The sequence below is a fragment of the Hyperoodon ampullatus genome (assembly GCF_949752795.1).
Source record: "Hyperoodon ampullatus genome assembly, chromosome: 18".
Classification (NCBI taxonomy): domain Eukaryota; kingdom Metazoa; phylum Chordata; class Mammalia; order Artiodactyla; family Ziphiidae; genus Hyperoodon; species Hyperoodon ampullatus.
The window spans coordinates 11,837,304-11,861,138 of NC_136931.1; the positions used below are offsets into that span (position 1 = coordinate 11,837,304).

Genomic DNA, 23,835 nt, shown 5'->3' on the forward strand with positions numbered 1-23,835 from the left:
AAGTAAAAAAGTAAGTTCACATTCCCACCAGGAGTGCAAGAGTGTTCCCGTTTCTCCACACCCTCTCCAGCATTTATTGTTTCTAGATTTTTTGATGATGGCCATTCTGACCGGTGTGAGATGATATCTCATTGTAGTTTTGATTTGCATTTCTCTAAAGATTAACGATGTTGAGCATTCTTTCATGTGTTTGTTGGCAATCTGTATATCTTCTTTGGAGAAATGTCTATTTAGGTCTTCTGCCCATTTTTGGATTGGGTTGTTTGTTTTTTTGTTATTGAGCTGCATGAGCTGCTTATAAAATTTGGAGATTAATCCTTTGTCAGTTGCTGGTACAGCCACTATGGAGACAGTATGAAGGTTCCTTAAAAAACTAAAAATACCATATGACCCAGCAATCCCACTACTGGGCATATACCCTGAGAAAACCATAATTCAAAAAGAGTCATGTACCAAAATGTTCATTGCAGCTCTATTTACAATAGCCAGGAGATGGAAACAACCTAAGTGTCCATCGTAGGATGAATGGATAAAGAAGATGTGGCACATATATACAATGGAATATTACTCAGCCATAAAAAGAAACAAAATTGAGTTATTTGTAGTGAGGTGGATTGACCTAGAGTCTGTCATACAGAGTGAAGTAAGTCAGAAAGAGAAAGATAAATACCGTATGCTAACACACATATATGGAATCTAAGAAAAAATAAATGTCATGAAGAACCTAGGGGTAAGACGGGAATAAAGACACAGACCTACTTGAGAATGGACTTGAGGATATGGGGAGGGGGAAGGGTAAGCTGTGACAAAGCGAAAGAGCGGTATGGACATATATACACTACCAAACGTAAAATAGCTAGCTAGTGAGAAGCAGCCACATAGCACAGGGAGATCAGCTCGGTGCTTTGTGACCACCTGGATGGGTGGGATACGGAGGGTGGGAGGGTGGGAGGCAGGGAGACGCAAGAGGGAAGAGATATGGGAACATATGTATATGTATAACTGATTCACTTTGTTATAAAGCAGAAACTAACACACCATTGTAAAGCAATTATACTCCAATAAAGATGTAAAAAAAAAAAAAGTAAGTTCATAAACCATTACAGACCATAACAGGCATTCTGATCAAGATTAAAAGAAGCCTGCGGTCACTTTAATTAAGGTAGCTGGGAAAGCTCAGTTCTCAGGTCTAGAAACCTGATGCTAAAGCAGATGGTAATCAATAATCTTCTTACTCTTGTCAGTCTTCAAGTCCTAAAGTTGTCCCCATAAAATAATTACTCTTATTATACTTAATTTTAAGATGGCTAGACATTCTCCCAACACATTCTCTCATTCACTATCATGAAAGGAAGCTCTGAGGATGCTGAGAAACTCCAGTGGCAGTCAGTAACTCAGCTCTCAGATTTCACATGCAATGTGAACAATACCCTTCGGGAAAAAAAAGCTAAATATAATTCAGAATATAAGTACAATGTCAGTACGGGGAAACTTCAAGTTATATCCATGTAATATATGTACAAGGATTCCCATAAAACAAAGAAATTCAGGATGGTCCCTAACAGTATGACTTTAGATAGAAAACTCACTTATAAACGCTATTTACAGAACTTATCTGATATATAAAAAGCATGTGATTTTAAACAATCATCATAAAACGTTGTGCTATGATAAATACAGTTAACGATATAAAAATCTGGAACTATCTGAGAAAAAATAATCTTTTGAGAGACAGAGGGAGAGAGAGGAAGAGAGAATCTGAATTTTCTCCAAGGATGCTGGTGGGAGAAACAGGTCTCTCTTGAAACTGATATTACCACGGTTAAGAAAATTGAAAAAGCTGGAAAATAAATCAAAGGAATAACTTCATGTCCTCTCAATGTCATGCTGGAGCTTTTTAAGAGAAGCCCATCTAATTAATTCTAGGTGAATTCACAAATATCTTATTTTACTATTTATTACTGATGAGGGACAGTCTCTAAGTTACATGTTAATTTACAGTTTTATTTTGTTTTGTTTTCCCAGTAGAGATGCAAATAACTTCCGTCAGATAGAAAATATACCCCCAAAGGTTATGGTTTTATTGCCCTGTTGGACATTAAACATTTGTGTACTTAACCTAGTGATAGTAATTCAACATTCTTTTTTCCAGCTTTTAGGAACCACTTGCATTCTTGGCCTATGGCCCCTTCCTTCTTGAATAGGACCAGCATCATAGCATCTTCAAATTTCTCTCTTTCTCATTATCTCTCATGTTTGCATTCACAGTCACATATCCTTCTCTAACTCTGATCCTGTCACCTCTCTTTTATAAGGACCCCTGTGACTACACTGGGTCCACCTGGATAATCCAGGATAATCTCCCCAACTCAAGACCTGTAACTTAATCACAACTGTAAAGTACCTTTGTCATGTAATGTAACATATTTATGGTTACAGGGCATTATTCTATCACAGCAAGTTACCTGCCCTCTTTGTCCCTGTTCCTTCATCTGTAACATGGGAATAATAGTACATTCTTTTTTTTAAGTGAAGTATAGGTGATTTACAATATTTTGTTAATAACAGTATATTCTTCATAGGTCTGTTGTATGAATGCATATCTACACAATTTCTGGAAGTTGCTAGCATATAATTAGAATTCAATAAATGTTAACTACTATTAATGCTATTACTTATTAGAATACTGGGCAGGGAAAGAGGGGTAGCAAAAACAGTTTAATAAATACATTTGGTGTGTTTATTTTTTAAAAGTGGACGCTAAAAAATAATGAATTTCTGAAGTGCACAAGAAATGCTCAATTACCAATGTCATTGCCAGGTTATGCAGCAAGAATGATTTTGAGCCATCTGTGGGTTCTGTGGCTTTTTCTCTGTCTGTCAGCAAATGCCTGAGCTGACTCACCACGGCAATTGTCGGTGACCTGAATCCTCCTCAGTGAATACCTCCATCTCAGATCTTCTCATTTATAGCAGGAAGCAAGGAAAGAAGTGGCTCACCAAGATTGCAGGCCCTACTCTCATATCAATTCTCCCCGTGACCCCGGGAAAGAGGTATACCTTGCTTGATTTGCATGATTCAGAAATATAATCTCCCGTAGAATAAAGAGTTTTCTGAAAGAAAATATTCCTATTTCTTTCAGGGAGTTGTGTGAGAAGTGGAATTGCTGAAACATGTATCCTGCGCTCCTTCTGCAGCACATATTTATGGAGACCTTCCTGCGAACACAGTGGAAGACACAGTAATGCATAACACGAAGTGCATTTTTTTCCCCAGGAGCTTACGGTCTAGCGGGGAAGACACACGTCCCTGAGATGTGATTATTCATGCTTCACTTCTGCATCAGGGCTGGGTCCCGAACGATTTCTAACAGGTGCAGGAGGAGTTGAACCTCTCAGCCTCAGAGAAGGATGTTAACTAAAGGGAAGAAATGCTTCACCTCTGTGAGCAGCAAACTGCTTTTCTACCTCTGCATGTTTCACATGCAAACACACTCCTCATTGTCATATCTTCCACTTGACCCAATACCGTTCCCTCTCCCTTGCATCCTATCCCTGCTCCAGAAGTTTGAGGCTTCTCCAATTGTGAGGGGTTGCCATTTGAAAAAGCAATGTCTTCCCCACCTTGTAAGTGAATTACTAAGAAAAACATATCCAAGAGCATGATTTCTCAAATTGGGGTCCATGGTCACACCACGTGAGAATCACCTAAGGAGAATCTCTTGTGGCCTCCATAAACATTCAACAAACATCCTGCATTCTGCCTGATGTCCGCTAATTTAGAATCTCTGAAAGACAACCCAAGAGTATAGGTTCCTGAGTGATCCTGAGGCAGACGACAGCATAAGGGTTATTTGACAAGCAGAAGAGGTAGCTTACAGAAACCTGTTCTCTGAAAATGAACAACCTCATTGCATACTGAATTGTACCATGGAAAACAAAATTGTTTTATTTATCTATACCATAGGTGGTACTTGCAGAAAATTGTAGAGGTGGTAGTGACTTGTCCCTGAAACGTCTTTCAGGGAGAAATGGATTCTGTGAGTTAAACCATGAATCATAGCATTATTGATGAGATCAGTTGACTAAGAAACTTAAAAGAGAAAAATTGGAATAGAAAATGCATGAAATGGAAAACAAATCATTAAAAATAGAAAATTCACTTTATTGAAGGTCATGAAAGAGTTCTTGAAAAAGACATGAGACTCTTCTAATAATTCTTTGGGGATCATCCCAAAAACACAAATAGAAAAAGAGTGCTACCACTAGAGAAAACAGCTATGGACCAAGCTCTTCTGGGCTAAATTGAATTCAGTCTTAAACACTGATCATACTGCCTCTCTATTTAAAAATTACTACTTATGAATCACTAAACAAACAGAGGTCCAATTTTGACTTCTAAAAAACATTAATCAGACTGAGTCACTGTTAAACTATTATATAGTGAAATATTAAAACTACAGCATGATGTATAGGCACGTGAGATCTGCATTACAGAATTGTGCGTTTAAAGAGATGGAGAGGAGAGACCAAGCACTTGAGAAATCAACAGGAAATGGGTTGTTCTATTTTTGCATAGTAGCATAAAAGAACATAGAATGATTTAAGGGACTCAGGTTTAAAACAACTAAAATTAATATGGTAAAAAGGAAGAAGGCACAGGATCAAATGCTGTATATAACCACAGGGAAAAGGTGACTTTACTATCATGGCTTTAAACAGACTGAGTTAAGGTCAGTGATAAGACTCCAGGAGGTTATGGGGACAAACATCATCATGGCCACTTACATATCAATTTAAATTAACCTTTTAAATAGATTTGAAATCGGTAACATCTACTTCATCAAGGACGCTGGAGTGTATCATTGGAAGATGTAAGCTGGATTTCTGTTTCTAATATTTATTTGTTATTTTTGTGATGTCACAGAAATCACTTAAATGCCAATTCTCAATTTCCTTATTTGGAATATGTGGAGAATAATTCCAACCTTTCATGCTATACCAAAAAAGCTGTTGGCACCCGAGGGAAATATCAAAATGCCTTGACAGTTATTATTTAGTATGCTATTATTATCATTTTAATAATAACAACTTTTGAAATTTCATATGTTCATCTCGGAGATATTTCTCTTTTCGTCAGTTGCTACTGCTTGAGTATAATAAATTTGGATGTTTGCATATGTATTCATTTTTTTGGTTTATATCATGGCTAATCAGATACTTTTCTTAATACCTCCACTTAACAAATAGTTACTGAACGTTTACTGTGCCAAGTTCTACAGTAGGAGGCTGTGTAACAGGGAGCACATTCCATCCTCATGGATCCTCCAATCAGAAGGAAAAGAAAGACATCACACAACTCATCCCATCTGAACAGATGTTTTTACAAATCGTTAAGTGGAACTTGAAGGGAAAGGACAGGGTGATATCAGAGGTTTGAGCAGAAAGGTCTAAATTAGGTTGTTGATTAGGGACGACATCTCTGAGGAAATGATATTTAAGCTGAGTAGATCACCACCTATGAGAACATCTAGGGTCAGGAAAGGAAGAGGAGGTGGGGAGGGGGAGAAGAGGGTGAGAAGAGCTGGGAGGGTGGGAGAGTCTGGAGAGGGATGGATGGTGTGGCAGAAACTAAATGGAAGAGATCAGGGAACTGAATTACTGGCAGATCACCTTGACCCTGTGAAAGCTTGGTTCCAGGTTTTTCTTGGACAGGTCTATTTAGGATTTGTCCTTAGTCGCAGGACGTAACAATTGGTCCTCAGTTATGGTGTTTATTCCTAAGGCAATGCCTTTCTGCCTTTTCAGGTAAAAGCCCAAAGTGTTTAACAAGTCCCTCTAAATTGGCAGAACTTGGACTCCAAAGGTATCCTTCCCAGAACTAGGCAGATGCTGGATGAAGTCCTCAGGACTTGAATCTCCCAGCTCTTGCTTTTGCCTGGTGCATAGTGGGCATGGGCAAGTCAGGAATCAGGCAAGGATTTAAGGGGAGTGTGTATGCAGGAGTCAGGGCTCTCCCTCTCTGACACCCTCCTTTTCAGTATTCCACCCTAAATTTCTAATAACTCTGGCAACCTTGAACTCTGACCTCTGTCTCCTCAGCCTAGTAAAATCTGGCTACTTGCTGCTTGAGTATTATGATGTTCTTAGGAAAAAGTCAGTTAAATATGGACCTCCAGGAGTTTGCTTTCCACCTTTCAAGAATCAAGTCCTCTCAAGCTTCTGCCTGTTTTGAGTTGAATTTCAAAGCCCTCAAGCATTTTTTGAAGTGTATTTTATCCAGCCACTATAATTGCTGTGGGCAGCAAGATAGTCCAATAAAAGCTACTCTGTTATGACTGGTACCTAAAAGCAAATCTCTCTCTTTTTGTAAATTTTATAACTATTGACTTGTCCATTAATTTATTTAGTTTTGCAAAATGGGCATATACTGATTCTACTATTCCTTGTTTATTTATATAAATATAACTTTAAAGAAAAATCCCCTCTAATCTTCTATTTTATTAACCTTGAGGTACAGATTACATAGCAAGAGTAGGATAAATGCTTGATGTTTTCTCTTCATTTATTAGCTTTCAAAATAATGAGTCGATTCCTTAATAGTTCTCCTAGGTGACCAATGAGGTTGTTTTTTTTAGTATTATCATGAGCCCATTCACTTAAATATAGTTAATATGTTTCAAAACTGCAGTTACTATCTTTATTGATGCTAAAATATTTCCATCTTTGGTCAGTGAGAGCCCCTTCAGTCGGCTGAGTTCTTTTGACATTATTCTGGTGGGTTTTCATAGTCTCCTTATTTTCTGGCATTCTAAAAGCTAACCTCATTTTAATTTTAATATAACTTCACGTATCATCAAATTAAAATCTTAAGACTGCAAACTTTGCAAAGAATTAGAATTTATCCACTTTGATTTTAGGCCAACATGAATCCATCTTCTTTTTAAACTCTGACATAAAATAGGATCCCTCAGCTACAGCATTAGCTGATAAACAATCTGAGAGCAGGGACTGTATTTAAAGCACCTTGTCAAGATTTTACCAGTTAACATGTTGGAGCTGCTTAATAAGTAGGTATTGGATTCAATCACAACTATTCTTTAGGGTAAATCTAACACATTTCCTGCTTTTCCTTTTTCCCCAACCCAACAAGTGGTGTGAGAGAGCTGCACCCTGAGTAGACAGAAGGCTATTACTTAGTTTTCTTTCAGTGATTTTTCACCCAGATAAACAGTTGTACTTTTCACGTTACTTTCTTATATTTCCTATTAATATATTTTCTAAACAGAAATCTACAGATGTAAGTAGTTCCAACTTCCAGTATTTTTTACATCATGAAATGCATACTCTTATTTTAAGTGAACATGAGTTTTGTAATTTCTGACTTATTTCCATTTACTAAATAGAATCCATAATTTTCTCTCACACAGTCTGCATTTAAGCAAATAAACATAATAGTGTAACACTTCTGTACATTTCTTCTCTGCCAATCCTCTCACTCAGTTTTCCCTGTGCTCTATGCCTGATCTTTAATGGACTGAATATGACACTTGGATGACGGGAAAAGCCTTCCTGAAGTTCCCCAGACCTGCCCCCATTCATTCATCTATCTGTCCAGAGGACTAATACCAAAAAAGGACCATCCGATTTCAATACAGTATAATGTGTGCATGATGGGATCAGGAGCAGAACAGCTGTTCCAGGAGCAGAACACATCCTCTGACCTAAACAGGAAGTACTAGAGAAGTTGTCAGAAACAGTGATTTCTATGCAGAGAGAAGACAATGAGTAAAAGAATTATCTAGGTAGGGGAATGAAGGCTAGACGTGTGGTGATCGCCCCATGCTTCATGAAAAGATCCTAAGACTAGAAAAATCATGAAATCACAGCACTTCAAAGAAACTCTAATTCTTTCACTACGGCTGGGCAGTTGGATGCTTTCATTCTGCTGAGGATGAGGAAGGAGAGATTGTGGATCGCAAAATGAGGGTGTTTACACAACAGCTAGAGAAAAGAAACTAAGAATCTATTCTCAGGGCGATTGCTTCAGCAATTCACCCACCATTAACCATTATCTCCTGCGGCTTAATTGCTACTTCTTAAGCACTCCTCAGACTCACTCACTTGCACCCAGTTATTTTCCTTTCTTGCCTTTGTTTACCATTGTTTACCCTTTGGGACACACTGAGCAGAGTAGTAGTTCTTCACCATCAAACACTGTCTTTTCTTTTTCTTTCTTCCACAAGTTATTTCCTTACCTACACCTCTTGTCTAGATCTGTAAATGTGTTCACAGTGGCTATGGCCAAGACATCTGAAATTTATACTTTCCCTTTGAACCCGTAAAATTTAGCTTCTGCTTCTCTCATTACTCAGGAAACAACTTCAGGTTTACTGACATGAAAGGAGAACATGCTCTTTGATACGGATTTTCCATTCACCTGATGCTCCTTCATAACAAGTTACTGTTCTAACTCAGGGTTTAATAAAACCGTGTGTGGTTCTCACAACAGCCACCTTCCCAGCAATATTCACAGGGCCAGCTTGCATCTATAACTTCAGCCAACACACATTTTAGGCACAAGGGGCCGGGGGGGTCTGGCATAAAAATGCACACTACCTGAAAAACAGTATAAAGGACCTGTTTTAATTATGACAGAAATGCATTTCTGTTTTTCAAAGACATGAGTAGTTGTACAAACATAGCTTTAAACTTTATACTTTTATTACCAACAGTAAGTGGAAAGGTTATGATTTAATAACTAAGGATATTTTATAGGTTTCAATTCTGTAACTTCACCCCAGAGGGTGTGGAGTTCCAATCTTCCCTATTTCACAGTCACTTAAACTCAGCGATGGAATGAATTCTCTCTCTTACTCCCTTCCAGAACTTACTTGTTCCTAGTGCCCCCTCCCAGTAAATGACACCACCTTCCAGACAGCTGTTCAAATCTGATCACTCAGTGTCCCCTCACATACAATCACTGAATTCTCTTGATTCAATAGTAGCCTCAGCATACTGTGAATCTGATTCAAGTCAGGAGAACTCTCTCTCCTCAGTGCTCGTCCTCTAGCTTGAGACTCCAGCTGTCACTTGCACAAAGGAGTTCAGAAGCCTCCCAACTGAGCTGCTGCCGCTAATCTGTACCCCTCATTTCAGTCTGAATGACCATTCTCAAATACAAACTGATCCCTCTAAGCAATCCTCATTCCCGTTCTTGACTAGAAGACACCCCTTCTTGGACCATTCTCCCAGCCTCTCATGTGAAAACATCTGCACCTTAGTTTCAAAACCTACTGCCATAAACTTTCTCATACTAACCTCAATTTATCAATCACGTTATTCCTAACACCCTACACTAACGCTACCATATTTTGCATTGAGTTTGTGTAATTTTTACGACATTGCACATTCTCATCTTTAAGAAAAAATATATTACTTTCACTTCCTCCCTATACCCAACAGCTAGTAGATTTCTCTTTCAGCAAGTGTCAATAGACATTTAAAGGATGAACACATGTATGATTCATCAAGAGTACTGGTTTTGGAAGGTGATGGATCTGATTTTAAATCCTAGGTCTAACACTGGCTGTGTAATCCCAAAGTTCTTAATTTCTCTAAGTCCACTTTTGCCCGTGTCAGGAGACTTGAAGCACCCTGGTATACAACATTCTTGAGTGAGCCACTTAGGCAAAGCCCACCCAAAAGTCATATTAACTTGGTGCAGGCAGTGGGAACACACAAGCTGGCAGGTTGGATGCAATCCTCCAGGCCTTCCTCAAGCTCACAAGAGGCCCACTTCATTGCCGGCACGTACAGGTGTGCTGGGACTGTGATCCACGAGAACCTTGCTCATGTCGTGCCCTCCCACACTTTTCCTTTTCTTAAGGACTGCGGAAGAATGGTCTTGCATATCTGGAGAAAATCCAGTCTGATCTTGGATTTGGGCTACTTAGGAGAGCTGCAGGCAAAATCTTGAGCGGGCTTCTTTTGCTGACCTACAGTTCTTCCTTTTGAGGGCAGGGGACACTGGTGGTCTCGGCTATTTCTGTGCCTGACAACCCAGAGCAAGCCACAGGGGTCATTCAGCAGACCATAAAATGGTAATATCCAAGTACCTACTTCACTGTGTTGTTAAAATGGTAAAAAAAAAATAGTACCTGACACATATTAACTGTTCAGTAAATGATGATTAAATAGTATCATGCTTTAGTAAACTAATATTCTGCAAGGTTAATGGCACGCAGAGGTGGAGAATAAGAGTGTTGACTATGGTGTAATTGAGGAATTAAAGTCAATTTGATCAAATACATTCCCATAAGGCATTCACACCCAACCCATTTTGAGGTTATTTTCGGTCATCTGTGAGAGTATTTTTCCATTAAGTTTATTTTTTTTCTCTTTTATCCAAAATTATCTGACAGCCATTTTACATTGAATCCTGCTGTATCATTTTACCATGTGTGTTTATGTTTGAGTTTAAAATGTTGGCTCTCACTATTGACCCTTCAACCGTGGGTCCATGAAAAAAGGAGGTTGACTAAGTGCCTGGATGATGTGCTTACTCCAAGAGACAGCAGATGAAGTCACAGCAAAAAGAATGTTTCATGGGGTTGTGGGGCGGGGAGGGGAATCTGAATTATCATCCAGCACGTGGCAGCAGAGAACTCAAAGGAGCCTGCACCCCAGCAGTCACTTCATAGGGACATTACTGTGGGAAAACAGCATCAATAGCCTTGTTAAACTAACGTTGAATTTACATATGAGATCGAATGTGTATTAAGTGTGTGCTGCTGGGAAAACTGCTTAATATTGCTAAGACTCCATTAGATGGGTGATTTTTAGGATTAAATTAGTATGTCTATAAAAACTATTATCTGATGCAGAATAAGTGCTCAGTAACTGTCTGCTATTATTATACAGTGATAAATATTTTGCAAGGTAGATGCTCTGAATCAGTAACTATAAATATGAATCGTTTTGGAGTTTGTTTTGCTGATTGTCCATCGTGTGGCACGGGCTTTATTAAAACTCTACGATCCAAAGACAAATGAGACTGACTGTCCAGATTCTGTGTTCCAGAATCACAATTTGGGGTGGGACTTTTTTTTAAGGATGATTTTATTCAAGTGGGATCGTTGTAAAGGGAGGAGCTAACACATACCAGGAGCAGCTGAGCTGAACTGCAGAAGCCAAGAAAGCTAGAAGGAAGTCAGGCAGATGATGAGAAGTAAGGTGCCCATGGCTCATCTCTGATTTCACAGCTGGGGGAGGCCTGAGAATAAGCTGGGGTTCTGGAGTCTGGCAGGCTTGGCTGCAAACCCAGCTCTGTCACTTCCTATCTGGGTGGCTGGAACAAGTCACACAGTCTCAACATCGAATCTCTAAGCTCCAGCTTCTTCATTTGCAAAGTAGGGGAATGGAACAAGTTACCTAATAATATTTATCTGGACTTTGTTTGGAATTATAGACTAACTGGTTAATATGGTATCAGACATATAATAAGCACTCAAGAAAAATTTGTTATGTCTAGAATTATAAAAATTAATCCTATTAACATTAGTGCTATTGCTACTAATACTATTATGACAATTCTGTCAATGTGGTTTCTCTGTCTGACACAGGGTAGACAACTTCAACAAGCTGCCTGCCCTCTTTATGACACGCCTTCCTTTTACATAAATAAAGTGAACCTGAAAAAGTGATGAAATACATGTGAAGAAAGCTTTAGTGGCTAAAAAAATAAAGGTTTACTAGAGGAATAAGGATGCAGTGAATTGAACAGTTATGGGTTCTCTTCCAGATTCTTCTGTGGAGTAAGTTGTGAGACGCTGGGCAAATTACTGACTCTCTCCAAACCTCAGACTGCTCGTCTGATAATTGTAGATCATGTTAACTAATGACAGGATGGTGTGGCTTGAGGTGGGCTACCAAGAACTCTCAGGTCTCTGTCCCACAAAAAGGCATAATAAAATACTTCATTAAGAGGAGACTAAGTGAAATCTGTGGTTTCTATCTTTTATGTGAAAGTACTTCAAACACATCTTACATTTTGGCAGGGGTCTTTACCTTTTCTATGAATTTATGCACAGGGCATAGCATATTTATAAGTGAGTTTCATGGCATATTATTTTCAGGCTGTAGAGAAAAACATTCTTTGGTCTCAAAACAGATGATTGGTTTTACTAAATGGGCCACTGTCTTTTATTAAATTTAGGGTGCCCAAATGAAACATCATCACATATAGTCTATGGGGGACATTCTAATATTTAAAAGTTAAGATCTGGTCAAAAATATCAGATTTGGATAAATGGATTCACATATGTCTACAAACATGTATCTCTATCTATCTATCTCTGTAATGATTTGTCTATCTGTAAAATGCTTCCATTTCTGATTTAAAATATAGAAGCTGAACACGTAAGTCAATATTGGCATGTATGGGCACAAATAAAGCTTCCCATGGAAACTGCTCCCATTTTTATGTCTCTTTACATAGCTCTTAAATCAATTTCAGCATACAGTTTGGCTTTTAAAACATCTCCTTTGATATCTATTCCACTGTGTTGGATAAACAAACACTTACTATATGCACATCCAAACACCTCGATTCGCATCCCAATTCTGCCCCTGGAGTTCCACTCTAAAGGGATGAAGCGCAGAAATCTGGCTTTGATAGAAGGCTGGAGTCTATAGTACACAACACTGTCTGCATTTGCATTTCCTGAAAATCCCTAGAAGAAAAGAAAAAAGAAGGAAATCAATGTACCTGGAGAAGATCTATTTCACTTTGTCTCCTACAACGTCAACAAGCAATGTATGATTTACTTTTTCACTATAAAATGGCAACCTTCTTTAAGAAGATCATAGTGTTAACAGTTATACCATAACATATCTTCATCCACATTAGTTACTATTGTCTAAACCTCTTTCTATCTAGCAGTTTAAATTCCATCATCTGCAGCAAGCCAGCTTTCAACTATGAAACCCCCAGTAAAGTTTGTTTCTATAAGGTGCAGACGAAACATAAAAGTTACTGACATTGTGAACCATGAGAAATACTGAGAACATCTTCTTCCTGTATTCAAAAGCTAGGGTCTGATTCAGCATAGAAGTTGCTCACGTCATGGATGAATGAGTAAGGTTACGACTTGTTTGTATTGTTTCACTGTATCTTACTCAGTAACATAAATGAAAGTTATCACCAGACATTCAAGTCAGAGCTACACTCTGAGAATAGGTTGTTAAACTTCATTCACCACAAGGCTGGATACACACCTTAAAAACTGTTGTTGCGTGTCACTTTTATTCAATAAAAAATAATAAAATAAAAGCACCTGTATTTAAAAAATTGTTAAGGGAAATTGGAATCAATAATAATCTGGAAAGACCTGAAATTAGACTTACAGATTTTAGATTTGAAAGCTAGAAAGACCATAGGAATGATGCTGAGCTAGCACCATCAAATTGCAGATAAGGAAATTAAACGTCAGAATGATGAAAAAAAAAATCTCCGGTGTTTGCAAAACTATTATATGGTATGACCAGGAGCTATGCTCCTTCCACAGTATCAGGATGCATCTACCTAACATATAGCTCACCTGCAAAACCCACATCTAAACAGCTTTTATTTTCTCCTACGTGACATATGGTAAAGCTTCATATGTGAAAAAGTTAGGATGAAGCAGTTGTTCTCAATAATTGATATTTAATTTTTATTTCAGCTTCTCCTCTTCCACCTCTTCCTTCTTTTCCTCCCTCCTTTTCTTCTTCTTGTCTTCCCCTCCTCCACCTCCTTCTTTTTTTGTTTAACTGTAACAATCAGGATACGCAGGAATGAAATAAGGGATGATGCTACGACCTATTCAGCCACATGGTAGGTCCTCTTACCATGACTGGATCAACGAATGAGGTCACCCTCACGTAGATCATACCAAACAAAGCAAATATTTTAGGAACACCAATACCCAGGGAGTTTATTCATTTGCCTACTTTTCTTTCTACTTCACAAATATCTCTTTACCAACATTTACTAAAATATTTTCTAACACAGTAAAAAAAAAGTAAGGTTGGGTTTTTCAGTCAAATTAATTTGATTTGATTCCCCTTATCAGTCAACTCTACTTCCTGCCCCCCAACACCCTCCACCCCAGTACCTCATACACCCAATTTTCAGGCTCACACAAAACAGACAGTTCTGTGATGGTGCCTCCAAATTATATCCCAAATCTGGGCATCTCCCTTCATCTCAGCTACAACCACCAGGTTCAACAAAGCATTATCTCTCCAGAACTACTTCAATGGCCTCTTCCTCATCTTTTTAGTCTTCTGTTTCCTATCACCATCCCCATCCCCATCCATATCCCTAATCTCTTTCCCTCTGATCAGTCAGTAAGATTGTTAAAGGTAAGATAAACTATGTTACCCCCACTGCTTCCTTTACCACTTAGAAGAAAATCCAAATTCCTTATCAAACATAACACAGTCTTTGGCAATCTCCTCCATGATGCTTTTTTTTTTTTTTTGCGGTACGCGGGCCTCTCACTGTTGTGGCCACTCCCGTTGCAGAGCACAGGCTCCGGACGCGCAGGCTCAGCGGCCATGGCTCACGGGCCCAGCCTCTCCGCGGCATGTGGGATCCTCCCAGACCGGGGCACGAACCCGTATCCCCTGCATCGGCAGGCGGACTCTCAACCACTGCGCCACCAGGGAAGCCCCCTCCATGATGCTTTAAGCACAGGGAACCTCCGTGTAGAAGCCAAGCTCAGTCCTGCTGAGGGGCTTTGCGCCAGCTGTTCATTCTGCTCTGAAAGTTCTTCCTTCAAGATCTTTGCACAACCAGCTCCTCTTGTCATCTCAGGCCTTGGTCTAAAGAGCACCACCTAAGACAGGCCCTTTTTGTTCACAGCTTCTAAAGGAAGTGCACCTGGCACCCCAGCATCTTATCTTTCTGTTTTATATTCTTCATATTACTCATTATTTGGGGGTCTTTTCTGATTATTTGTTTATCTTATCCCCTTAGAAGACAAGCTCTGTAAAGCAGGGACCTTTACTGCCTTCCTTCCATAGTACCTAGAATATGGCTTAGCTCAAAGTGGTTCTCAACAAAATATCTGTTGGATGTGTATGTTTGGGAAAGACTGGGCTTAAAAACAAATCAAAGTTCAGCAAGTGTCTTGATTATTGTATCTCTATGATGATGTCAAATGAGAATGTACAAATGAGCACTGTATCTCCTGAGGGAGGAACAGTTATCCAGCATGTTTCAAACATATTAGGCCCACATTCCTGGCTAATATTTCCCAGAACATAAACAGAAGAACATCGTTTAATCCCACAGATATTTGGACTCTGATAACCAGACACTTCTAGAACGTTCCATGCTATTCCACCAGTTGAAATTTCACACTGAGGATCTGATATAAAAGGTTAACTGTATTCTTTATTGTACTACCTAATCCCCATCTTCACTTCACCTTTAGGGCACCATGGTCTCCATTTCTGTCAAAACCATGAACATTTGCCTGAAAATGTCCATTTATACCAACTTTTTCTTTAGAATGGCTGATAAAGGGCAGTTTCATTTAAGACAGTATTTCCCAAACTTGGACTACACACTAAAACTCCCAGTGCTCTGACCCTGGGCATTGTTGTACGTGTGTGTGTGTGTGTGTGTGTGTGTGTGTGTGTGTGTTTGTCTGTCTGTCTGTCTTTACAGGCTCTCCAAGTCAGGGTAATGTGCCTCCAGGGTTGAGGACCTGGTTTAAAGACATTCAATCCTAATCAGACCTTCTTACACTTCTGATTCTATTTTTCTGGGTACCACTGGCAGGTTAATACAATACCTAATTATGATTTCTTGCAGTGAACAGCTGGATGATAAATTAGATAACCCTCCAAAAGATCTCACATTTTTTCAAAATTAATATAAGTTCATAGATTGAGATAGATGGCACTCTGTGATCTCAGCATTTTATGGGATTGGGAGAAAAGATGCAGGTGACAATGGCAACAGACAGGTAAATGGGAAGAGGACTCTGTAAATGGAAGCCTTTCACAGTTTATCTGATCAATTTATGAGCTATTTGAATTTTGAGAACATAAAGAAGAAATGTAAATTACTTAGTCTGTGTAAGTAATAAAAACATCTGAGCATATTCAAAATTTTAAGTGATTATTTCTGACAAGGGATGAGGGAAATTGTGAGGTGGGGGATATGGGATTTTTACTTAACACATTTTAGTCATTTCTGAATTTTTTTAATGAGCATGTATTAATTTTATAATAATTAGCAAAATAAAGTAATGCATAGACATGTAAGTGTATACAGTGACAGAATAGGCAGAAATACCACTTAGTAATGCTCTGGGTACCTTAAATAACATTCTAAGATTAATGTTACTGGGAAAACATACACCATTACTACTAGTTAAATATATTTAACTGAACAATAATATCTGCATTGCTTTGTTCCACTTGTTGCTAACTTTTAAAACATAAGATAATAAAGATTCTGATGTGGAATTCAGTATCTAATGGGAATTTTTTTTAGAATGTCTGTGAATGAGACAGGGAATTGATGCTATTCACTTTATAAATGCAAAGTCCAATGCATACTAATGTTCCTAATGTAATTCCCTTGCCTAGGAGACTTTTCTCAATTTGCTATGAAAATTTTTTCATATACTCATAATTCATAAAGGAATGCATGAATTTAAATGTCTCATTCTTTTGAAAAAATAATTTTATTATGAGAATGTGTATGTCTTCCCTTATATTATATATTCTGAACTTTAGTGCTTGTCCAAATTACCTGAGGTGTTGTCACGCACTAAATCTGTGAGAGGGGCCTTAGAAATCCGCATTTCAATGCAGGTCAAGCTGATTTGTGCTCTTGGTCTTTGGCCTGCTCTTTGAACATTCTTCAGGCTTGTGGATAAATCATGCTGTTTTTCCCCTCCCTATTTTATCTCAAAACTTTTCAGAGAGGGAAAAGATTTTAGGAGAACAGTTGACTAGAGCTAACCTCCAAAGGGAGAAATAAGTAACAAACGTCTTCTGTGCTATCAATCTGAACGTCTTCAACGTGAAAGCTTGTGTCTCAACATCAGACACAGCAGAAATATATATTATGTAGTTTTAATATCTGCCTCAACCCTGTGAAGTATTTTTGTGCCCACCATAAAACTGAGGATAACAAAAATTATAGAGCTTATGTGCCTAAAACCACACAGCTAGAAAGTGACAGAGTAAGGATTTAATTCTATACTTTTCTGAATCAAAAGCCCATAATTTAGCTAAGCCATCAAAGGCCTCACTCCAACAGAACGTGAAAGCAAACAACTCACCCTAGAGGAAACCTGATATTTTATCTGAGGCTGTTTTTCCCTTTTTCTCATAATTTATATTTAAAATCTTTGACACATCTGAAAGTAACGCAACTTAGATTATTACTGAACTGGGACACAAATCTACCAGTCAACTTTTATAGACAAAAGGATTGTTCTATTAACTTCACATTTTCGCAAAATTACTACAGCTGAAGGAAAATAAAAGACAAATTTTCAAACGTCAATAGGACTCTTGCGTATAAATGGTAATCTAATAGATCCATAATGTAGAAGACTATGCCGTTAGATCATCAAATATATGAAATATCTACAAGTAAAATTAAGGTGATGTGTCTTATGTGATAAAAATCAAAAAGCCTTAATTGTATTTTTCTTTTCTTTGAGACTTGATTTTCAAACTCCATGAGATGTTCAAAGATGGTTTAGATATGTATTCTAACCAAGATAATTTATGGAGTTAATGAATTAAAGTTTTTCACAGGGTTTTAAGTATTTTCAAAATGCTTCTGAAGTTTATGAAGAAGTGTAATAGCATTAACTTCTTTTGCAAATAGTAATTGAGCAACTCATCTATGAAAGCCAAGATGCATAATGGGAGATGGCCATATATGGCAGTTCACAAGCGGCTCCAAAACACTGCTGTAATAAGTGAGAAACATGGGACCAGTCACATGTCGTTATATAGCAGATCTGTAATTACATGTAAATTCGTCCAGCTCCCCCCAAAATAAACAGCAACATTAGTAGAAATTCAATACAACAAACAGGCAAATATTAAAATCCTCTGACCTCTCTTATTCATGTGACTTACATATGACCTTTTTCCAAGTACAATTCATTTTGACACTGTCAGCTAATATGCAGAAACTAAATATATCATAGCAACATGCTGTCTAATGGAAATCAGCTCTTTATTTTATGATGTTAGCTATAAATCTTTACTAAGTGTGCCTCCCATGAGATCTTCTGGTCTAGAAAAGCATAAAAGAAAAGAAAAATAAGAACTACCAAAAACTGGGAAATACGCTAACATAAACCCAGATAAGAATAATGTTTAAACATATGTTGAACAAGACATTGTAACTATATCCAACAAAAGTTGATTCTATCTTGAGTGTGAATGGAATTCATTTAATGTAATAGAAAACCAGCAATGAGAGTACAGCAGTCAAATCAGAAAGTTAAGTTTTGCTCTGTATATATAATAACTCAATTTTCAACATAAAAGAGTATAGAATTTTATTAATATTAAATCAGTTCGTACTATCCCTCTCGGAAGATATTCAATATCTCTAAAATATTTATTTGGAGGGGTACCAAATTATTAACACTAGTTCACTGAGACCACAAACCGGCCATTATTTTAGAAACTGTGGAGGCACAAAGTTGTAAAATACACTGGGGGCTTCCCTGGTGGCGCAGTGGTTGAGAGTCCGCCTGCCCATGCAGGGGACATGGGTTCGTGCCCCGGTCCGGGAAGATCCCACATGCCGTGGAGTGGCTGGGCCCGTGAGCCATGGCCGCTGAGCCTGCGCGTCCGGAGCCTGTGCTCTGCAACGGAAGAGGCCACAACAGTGAACAGGCCCATGTACCGCAAAAAAAATAATAAAATAAAATACACTGGTTAGGCCCTTTTAGCATAGAAGGGTTTGAATTCTCAAGACAGAAATATCAAAGGGCAAGAGAGAAAAAGCACATGAAAGATACAATCTTCACTATAGTCTGTAACTATTGTTGAGACATAGTAATAAATTTTTACATGCCTGATATATGGATAGGTCATTAAGCCTAAATTTATATTAGGGTGATAACATGTACAATTTTGAGGAAGATTAAAATCTGACTGAGATGCAAAGTAACTTTTAACTAAAAAATGATAATATTATGGTAATAGTAGATTAGGAGATTCTGAACAATGCTCCTGCTAAAAGCTGTACAAAATTAAAAATAGGGACTGAAGCTCTGAAAGACAATAAAATATCAAATGTCCGAGATTTGGGAGAAGAACAGCCAAAGAGACCAGCCCTACCTTTGGGGCCCTTGTTTTCCTCCTTAGGTGACTTAAGGATTTCTGAGGAGGAGAAACTGAGCAGATCTTTTGACACTTCACAGGGTTAGAGACAAAACTTTAGTGCTAGAGCCCTCAAGGACATGAATATACCATAAGCCTCCACAGGTTTTGTGTCAAAACTTTGAGAGTCTACAACTAAGAATAAATGGTGAGAGAGACAACTCCCCACAGGGATGAAAATTCAGCTTCCCATCTTCTCCATCTGCGAAATTACATGACGATGGTCAGAGATGCCTCATGCTGCTTGCTGCCTGCAGAAGCAACTGTAATTATATTCTGTAGGAAGACATCCTTCTAGATCTCAACTTATCGTTCATTTGTTTCATATATAATGTCCTACACACAATAGAAAATAAAACATTAGCAGAAACTGTTCTTAAAGGAAATTTATAGTCTTGAACATGCACACATATTAGTAAATAGGAAAGGCATCAGCTGTTATTTAAAGAACTCGGAAATCATCACTCTATACAACAAGAAAGAAGAACACACTTAAAATCAATGAATTTTCTGAGACCCATCAGAAAACTGAGGTTACATGGTGCTATGGACTAAGTTGTATCCCTCTAAAAACATACAGGTTGAAGCCCTAACCACTCCCATTATTATAGTATTTGGAGGTGGGGCTTTGGGAAGTAATTAGGTTTAGATGAAGTCATGAAGGTGGGGCCCCCATGATGGGATTAGCATCCTTACAAGATGAGGAAGACAGACCAGAGCTTTCTCTCACTCCACCAGGTGAGGACACAAGAAGGCTGATGTCTGCAAACAACGAAGGGGCCCTCACCAGGAACCAAATCGGCCAGCACCTTAATCTTGGACTTCCTAACCTCCAGAACTGTGAGAAATGAATGCCTGTTGTTTAAGCCACCCAATCTATGGCATTTTGTTATACCAGCCTGAGCTGACTAATACACATGGCAAACCACCCCCATGAGATCTGGAGAGAGAAGGCCACCCAAAGACAGCAGAAATCTGTCCATCCACTGGTGCCATAAAATGATAGGAACTCTCACGGTAATTTTGATGAATTGATGGAGGCCGAGTGTGGACTAGCATGAGAGTGAGAAACTCCTGAGGGCTGTGGTCTTAGAGGACCCCCACATTTTTGTGGGCTTTTCCTCCAGGAAACTTTCTATGCTCCGTGACCATCAGAAAAAAAGACTTCTTGGCTCTGGCAATGAGGGGGAAAGGTAATCATTGTGAAATATGCCCAGACTGATCTCCATAACAAAGACTTTGCCAGAGCCTTATCTCTATGAAGGACCTCCAGAAACACTAGTGAAGGTCACAGATTCAAGACAAAGGCTAAAACACTAACATTTAATTGCAATATTGTAGAATGATCTCATTCCCCCACGTCATACCACCATACCAACAGGACTCCAGTATAATAATACTGGATAACAACTGAGAGTAATGAAAAACCCAGACCATCTCTGAAGAGGATGCCAAAGTCAAAGGAGAGGCAAAAACAAGGATACTAAATGAATTTGAAGCCTCTGGCACCTATACCACCTGTAGAAAACATTAAATACAGTCCAATTTCTAGCCAGATTAATATAAATTGTCACATGAAAGACCTATTTACCTCAGTTCCCACTAATAGATACAATATGTCCAAATTTCAACAAAAAGTTGCAAGGCATGCCAACAGGCAAGAAAAAAAGTGTCTGCGTAGACAAAACAAGCATCAGAGCTAGGCTCGCGTATGTCACAGATGTTTGAATTATCAGACTATAAATTTTTTAAAACTATGATGAATATGCTAAGGACTCTAATGGGAAAACTGGACAACATGTAAGAACACATGGGGAATGTAAGCAGAGAGATGAAAATCTAAGAAAGAACCAAAGATTCCAAAGTGTTTAGAAATCAAAAACACTGTAACAGAAATGAGGAATGTCTTTGATGGGTACATTGATACATTCAACGTAGCCAAAGAAAGAACCAGTGAGCTTGAAGAAAATACAAATTTCTCAAATTGTAATGCAAAAAGAAAAAAAGTCGAAGAGAATATCCAAAAACCATGGGATAACTGCAAAAGTTGTAACATGTGCAAAACTGGAACACAAGAAGGTGAGTAAAGAGAGAACAGAGCTGAAGAAATATTTGAAGTCATAATGGCCAAAGAATTTCTAAAATTAATGACAGACACCAAACAAGATCCAGGAAGTTCAAAGAATAAGAAGCAGGTTAGAAATCAAAATAAAAACTATACTTAGTCATACATATTCAAACTGCAGAAAAGCAAAGATAAAGAGAACATTTTGAAAGAAGCCAGAGGAAAACAAATACCTTACCTTTAGAGGTAAAAGGATAAGAATTATATTGGACTTCTCATCAGAAATCATACAAGCAAGTAGAGAGTGGAGTGAAATATTTAAAGTGTTGAAAGAAGTAAAAATAATCTTGGAATTCTATAGCCAGAGAAATTATCCTTCAAAAATAAATGAGAAATAAAGATTTTCTCAGACAAAAACTGATGGAATTCACTGCTAGCAGACCTGCTCTACAAGAAATAGTTCTTCAGACAAAGGAAAATGATAGAGGTCAGAAACTTGGATCTATGTAAAGAGAGGAAGAGTAGTTGAGAAGGAATAAAAGAAAGTAAGATAAAATAATTTACTTTTCTTATTCTTAATTACAAAATAACTGTTTAAAGAAACAATAGTAAGAGATAACGCAGAATCATACAAAATGCTCAATTACATTCAAATTAGGCATTAAAGAGGGGGAATAGCAACAACAGAAAGAGGAACAAAAAAACACAAGACAAATACAACAAATAGAAAGTCACAAAATATTTGAAAATAACCCAAGAGTTAAAGCAGAAACCTCAAGTGAAATGTTTAAAAACTTATCTAAATGAAAATGAAAGTACAATTTATCAAAATTTGTGGGATACAGCAGTATTTTTAGCATTAAATACATATATTAGAAAAAATAAAGATTGAAATAAATAAGTTTCCATCTTAGAAAACTAAAGAATGTAGAGCAAGTTAAGTCTAAAATAAGCAGAGGACAAGAAGTAATAAAAATGTATACCACAAATTATTGGAATTGAAAACAGGAATGCATTAGACAAAACCAAAAGCTGGTTCTTTGAAAAGTTTCCTAAAATTGATAAATCTCTAGTCATGCTGTCCAAGAAAAAAAGAGAGAGAAGACCCAAATTATCAATATCACAAACGGAAGAGAAGTCACTGCTATTGAGCACATGGATATTGAAAGAAGAAAGGAGAAGATTAATGAGCTAAGGATGAATGAAGACATCAGAAAAAATACAGTAAATTAAAACCAAGGATGAAACAGGAAGTAGATAATAAAGATAATGCTTTGAAGGACATTTATTTCTTTCTTTATTGAAGTGTAGTTGATTTACAACATTGTGCCAATCTCTGCTGTACAGCAAAGTGACTCAGTTATACACATATACACATTCTTTCTTTAGTATTCTTTTCCATTATGGTTTATCACAGGATATTGAGTATAGTTCCCTGTGCTATACATTAGGACCTTGTTGTCTATCCAGTCTAAATGTAAGAGTTTGCATCTACCAGCCCTGAACTCCCAGTCCATCCCTCTCCCTTTCCCCCTCCCCCTTGACAACCACAAGTCTGTCCTCTATGTCTACGAGTCTGTTTGTTTTGTAGATAGGTTCATTTGTGCCACATTTTAGATTCCACATATAGGTGATATCATACGGTATTTGTCTTAAGGCTTTGAGGGACATTTAAATGAAACTCTAGTTAGACTGATCAAGGAAAAGAAAAGCGACACAACCAATATCAGGAATGCAAAAGAGCATCTTACCATGATCTTACACACATTAGAATGATAATAAGAGGATATCTGGAATAATTCTAGGCCAATAATTTTGAAAATTAAGTGAAGTGGACAAATTCTAAACTGCAATTTACCAAAACAGATGAGAAACAGGAAAATCTGAGTTGCCTATATATAGGTGAAATTAAATGTATAATTAAAAAACATTCCCACACAGAAAATTGCAGGCCCTCTGTTTTCCCTAGTGAATTCTTCTAAACATTTAAGGATACACTAGTGTGGGTATCATATAAACACCTTCAAAAAGTAGAAAAACAGAATGCTTCCCAGCTTGTTTTGTGAGGCCAGCATAACCTTGTTATCAAAATCTGACAAAGAACTTGTAAGGAGGAAAATAAAAGCCAGTCTTATTAAAACATAGATCCAACAATCCTTAAAAGATAGTTGCAAAATTATTCTAGAATATAAAAATAAGGAAAAAGTCTAATAGGTCATAATGCAATCAAGCTTATTCCAGGAATATAAGGATTGCTTAATATTTAAAAACTCTTCAATATAATTAATCAAACTGAAGAAAATATGGTCTTCTAGATAGACGCAGAAAGAGTATTTGGTTAAATTCAA

At 37.7% G+C, this 23,835-nt stretch overlaps 1 protein-coding gene across 7 annotated transcripts in view; it reads right to left on the bottom strand.

Moving 5' to 3' along the window:
* Positions 1–23,835, bottom strand: part of CNTNAP4 (contactin associated protein family member 4) — a gene marked incomplete at both ends in the record, with an annotated part of 267,275 nt that overhangs the window by 112,560 nt on the left and 130,880 nt on the right. For all 7 annotated transcript variants that reach the window (XM_079723325.1, XM_079723327.1, XM_079723328.1 and 4 more), the window contains one exon: positions 12,587–12,734. In XM_079723325.1, coding sequence (XP_079579451.1) covers positions 12,587–12,734 — 148 coding nt within the window. The remainder of the gene's footprint in view (positions 1–12,586; positions 12,735–23,835) is intronic.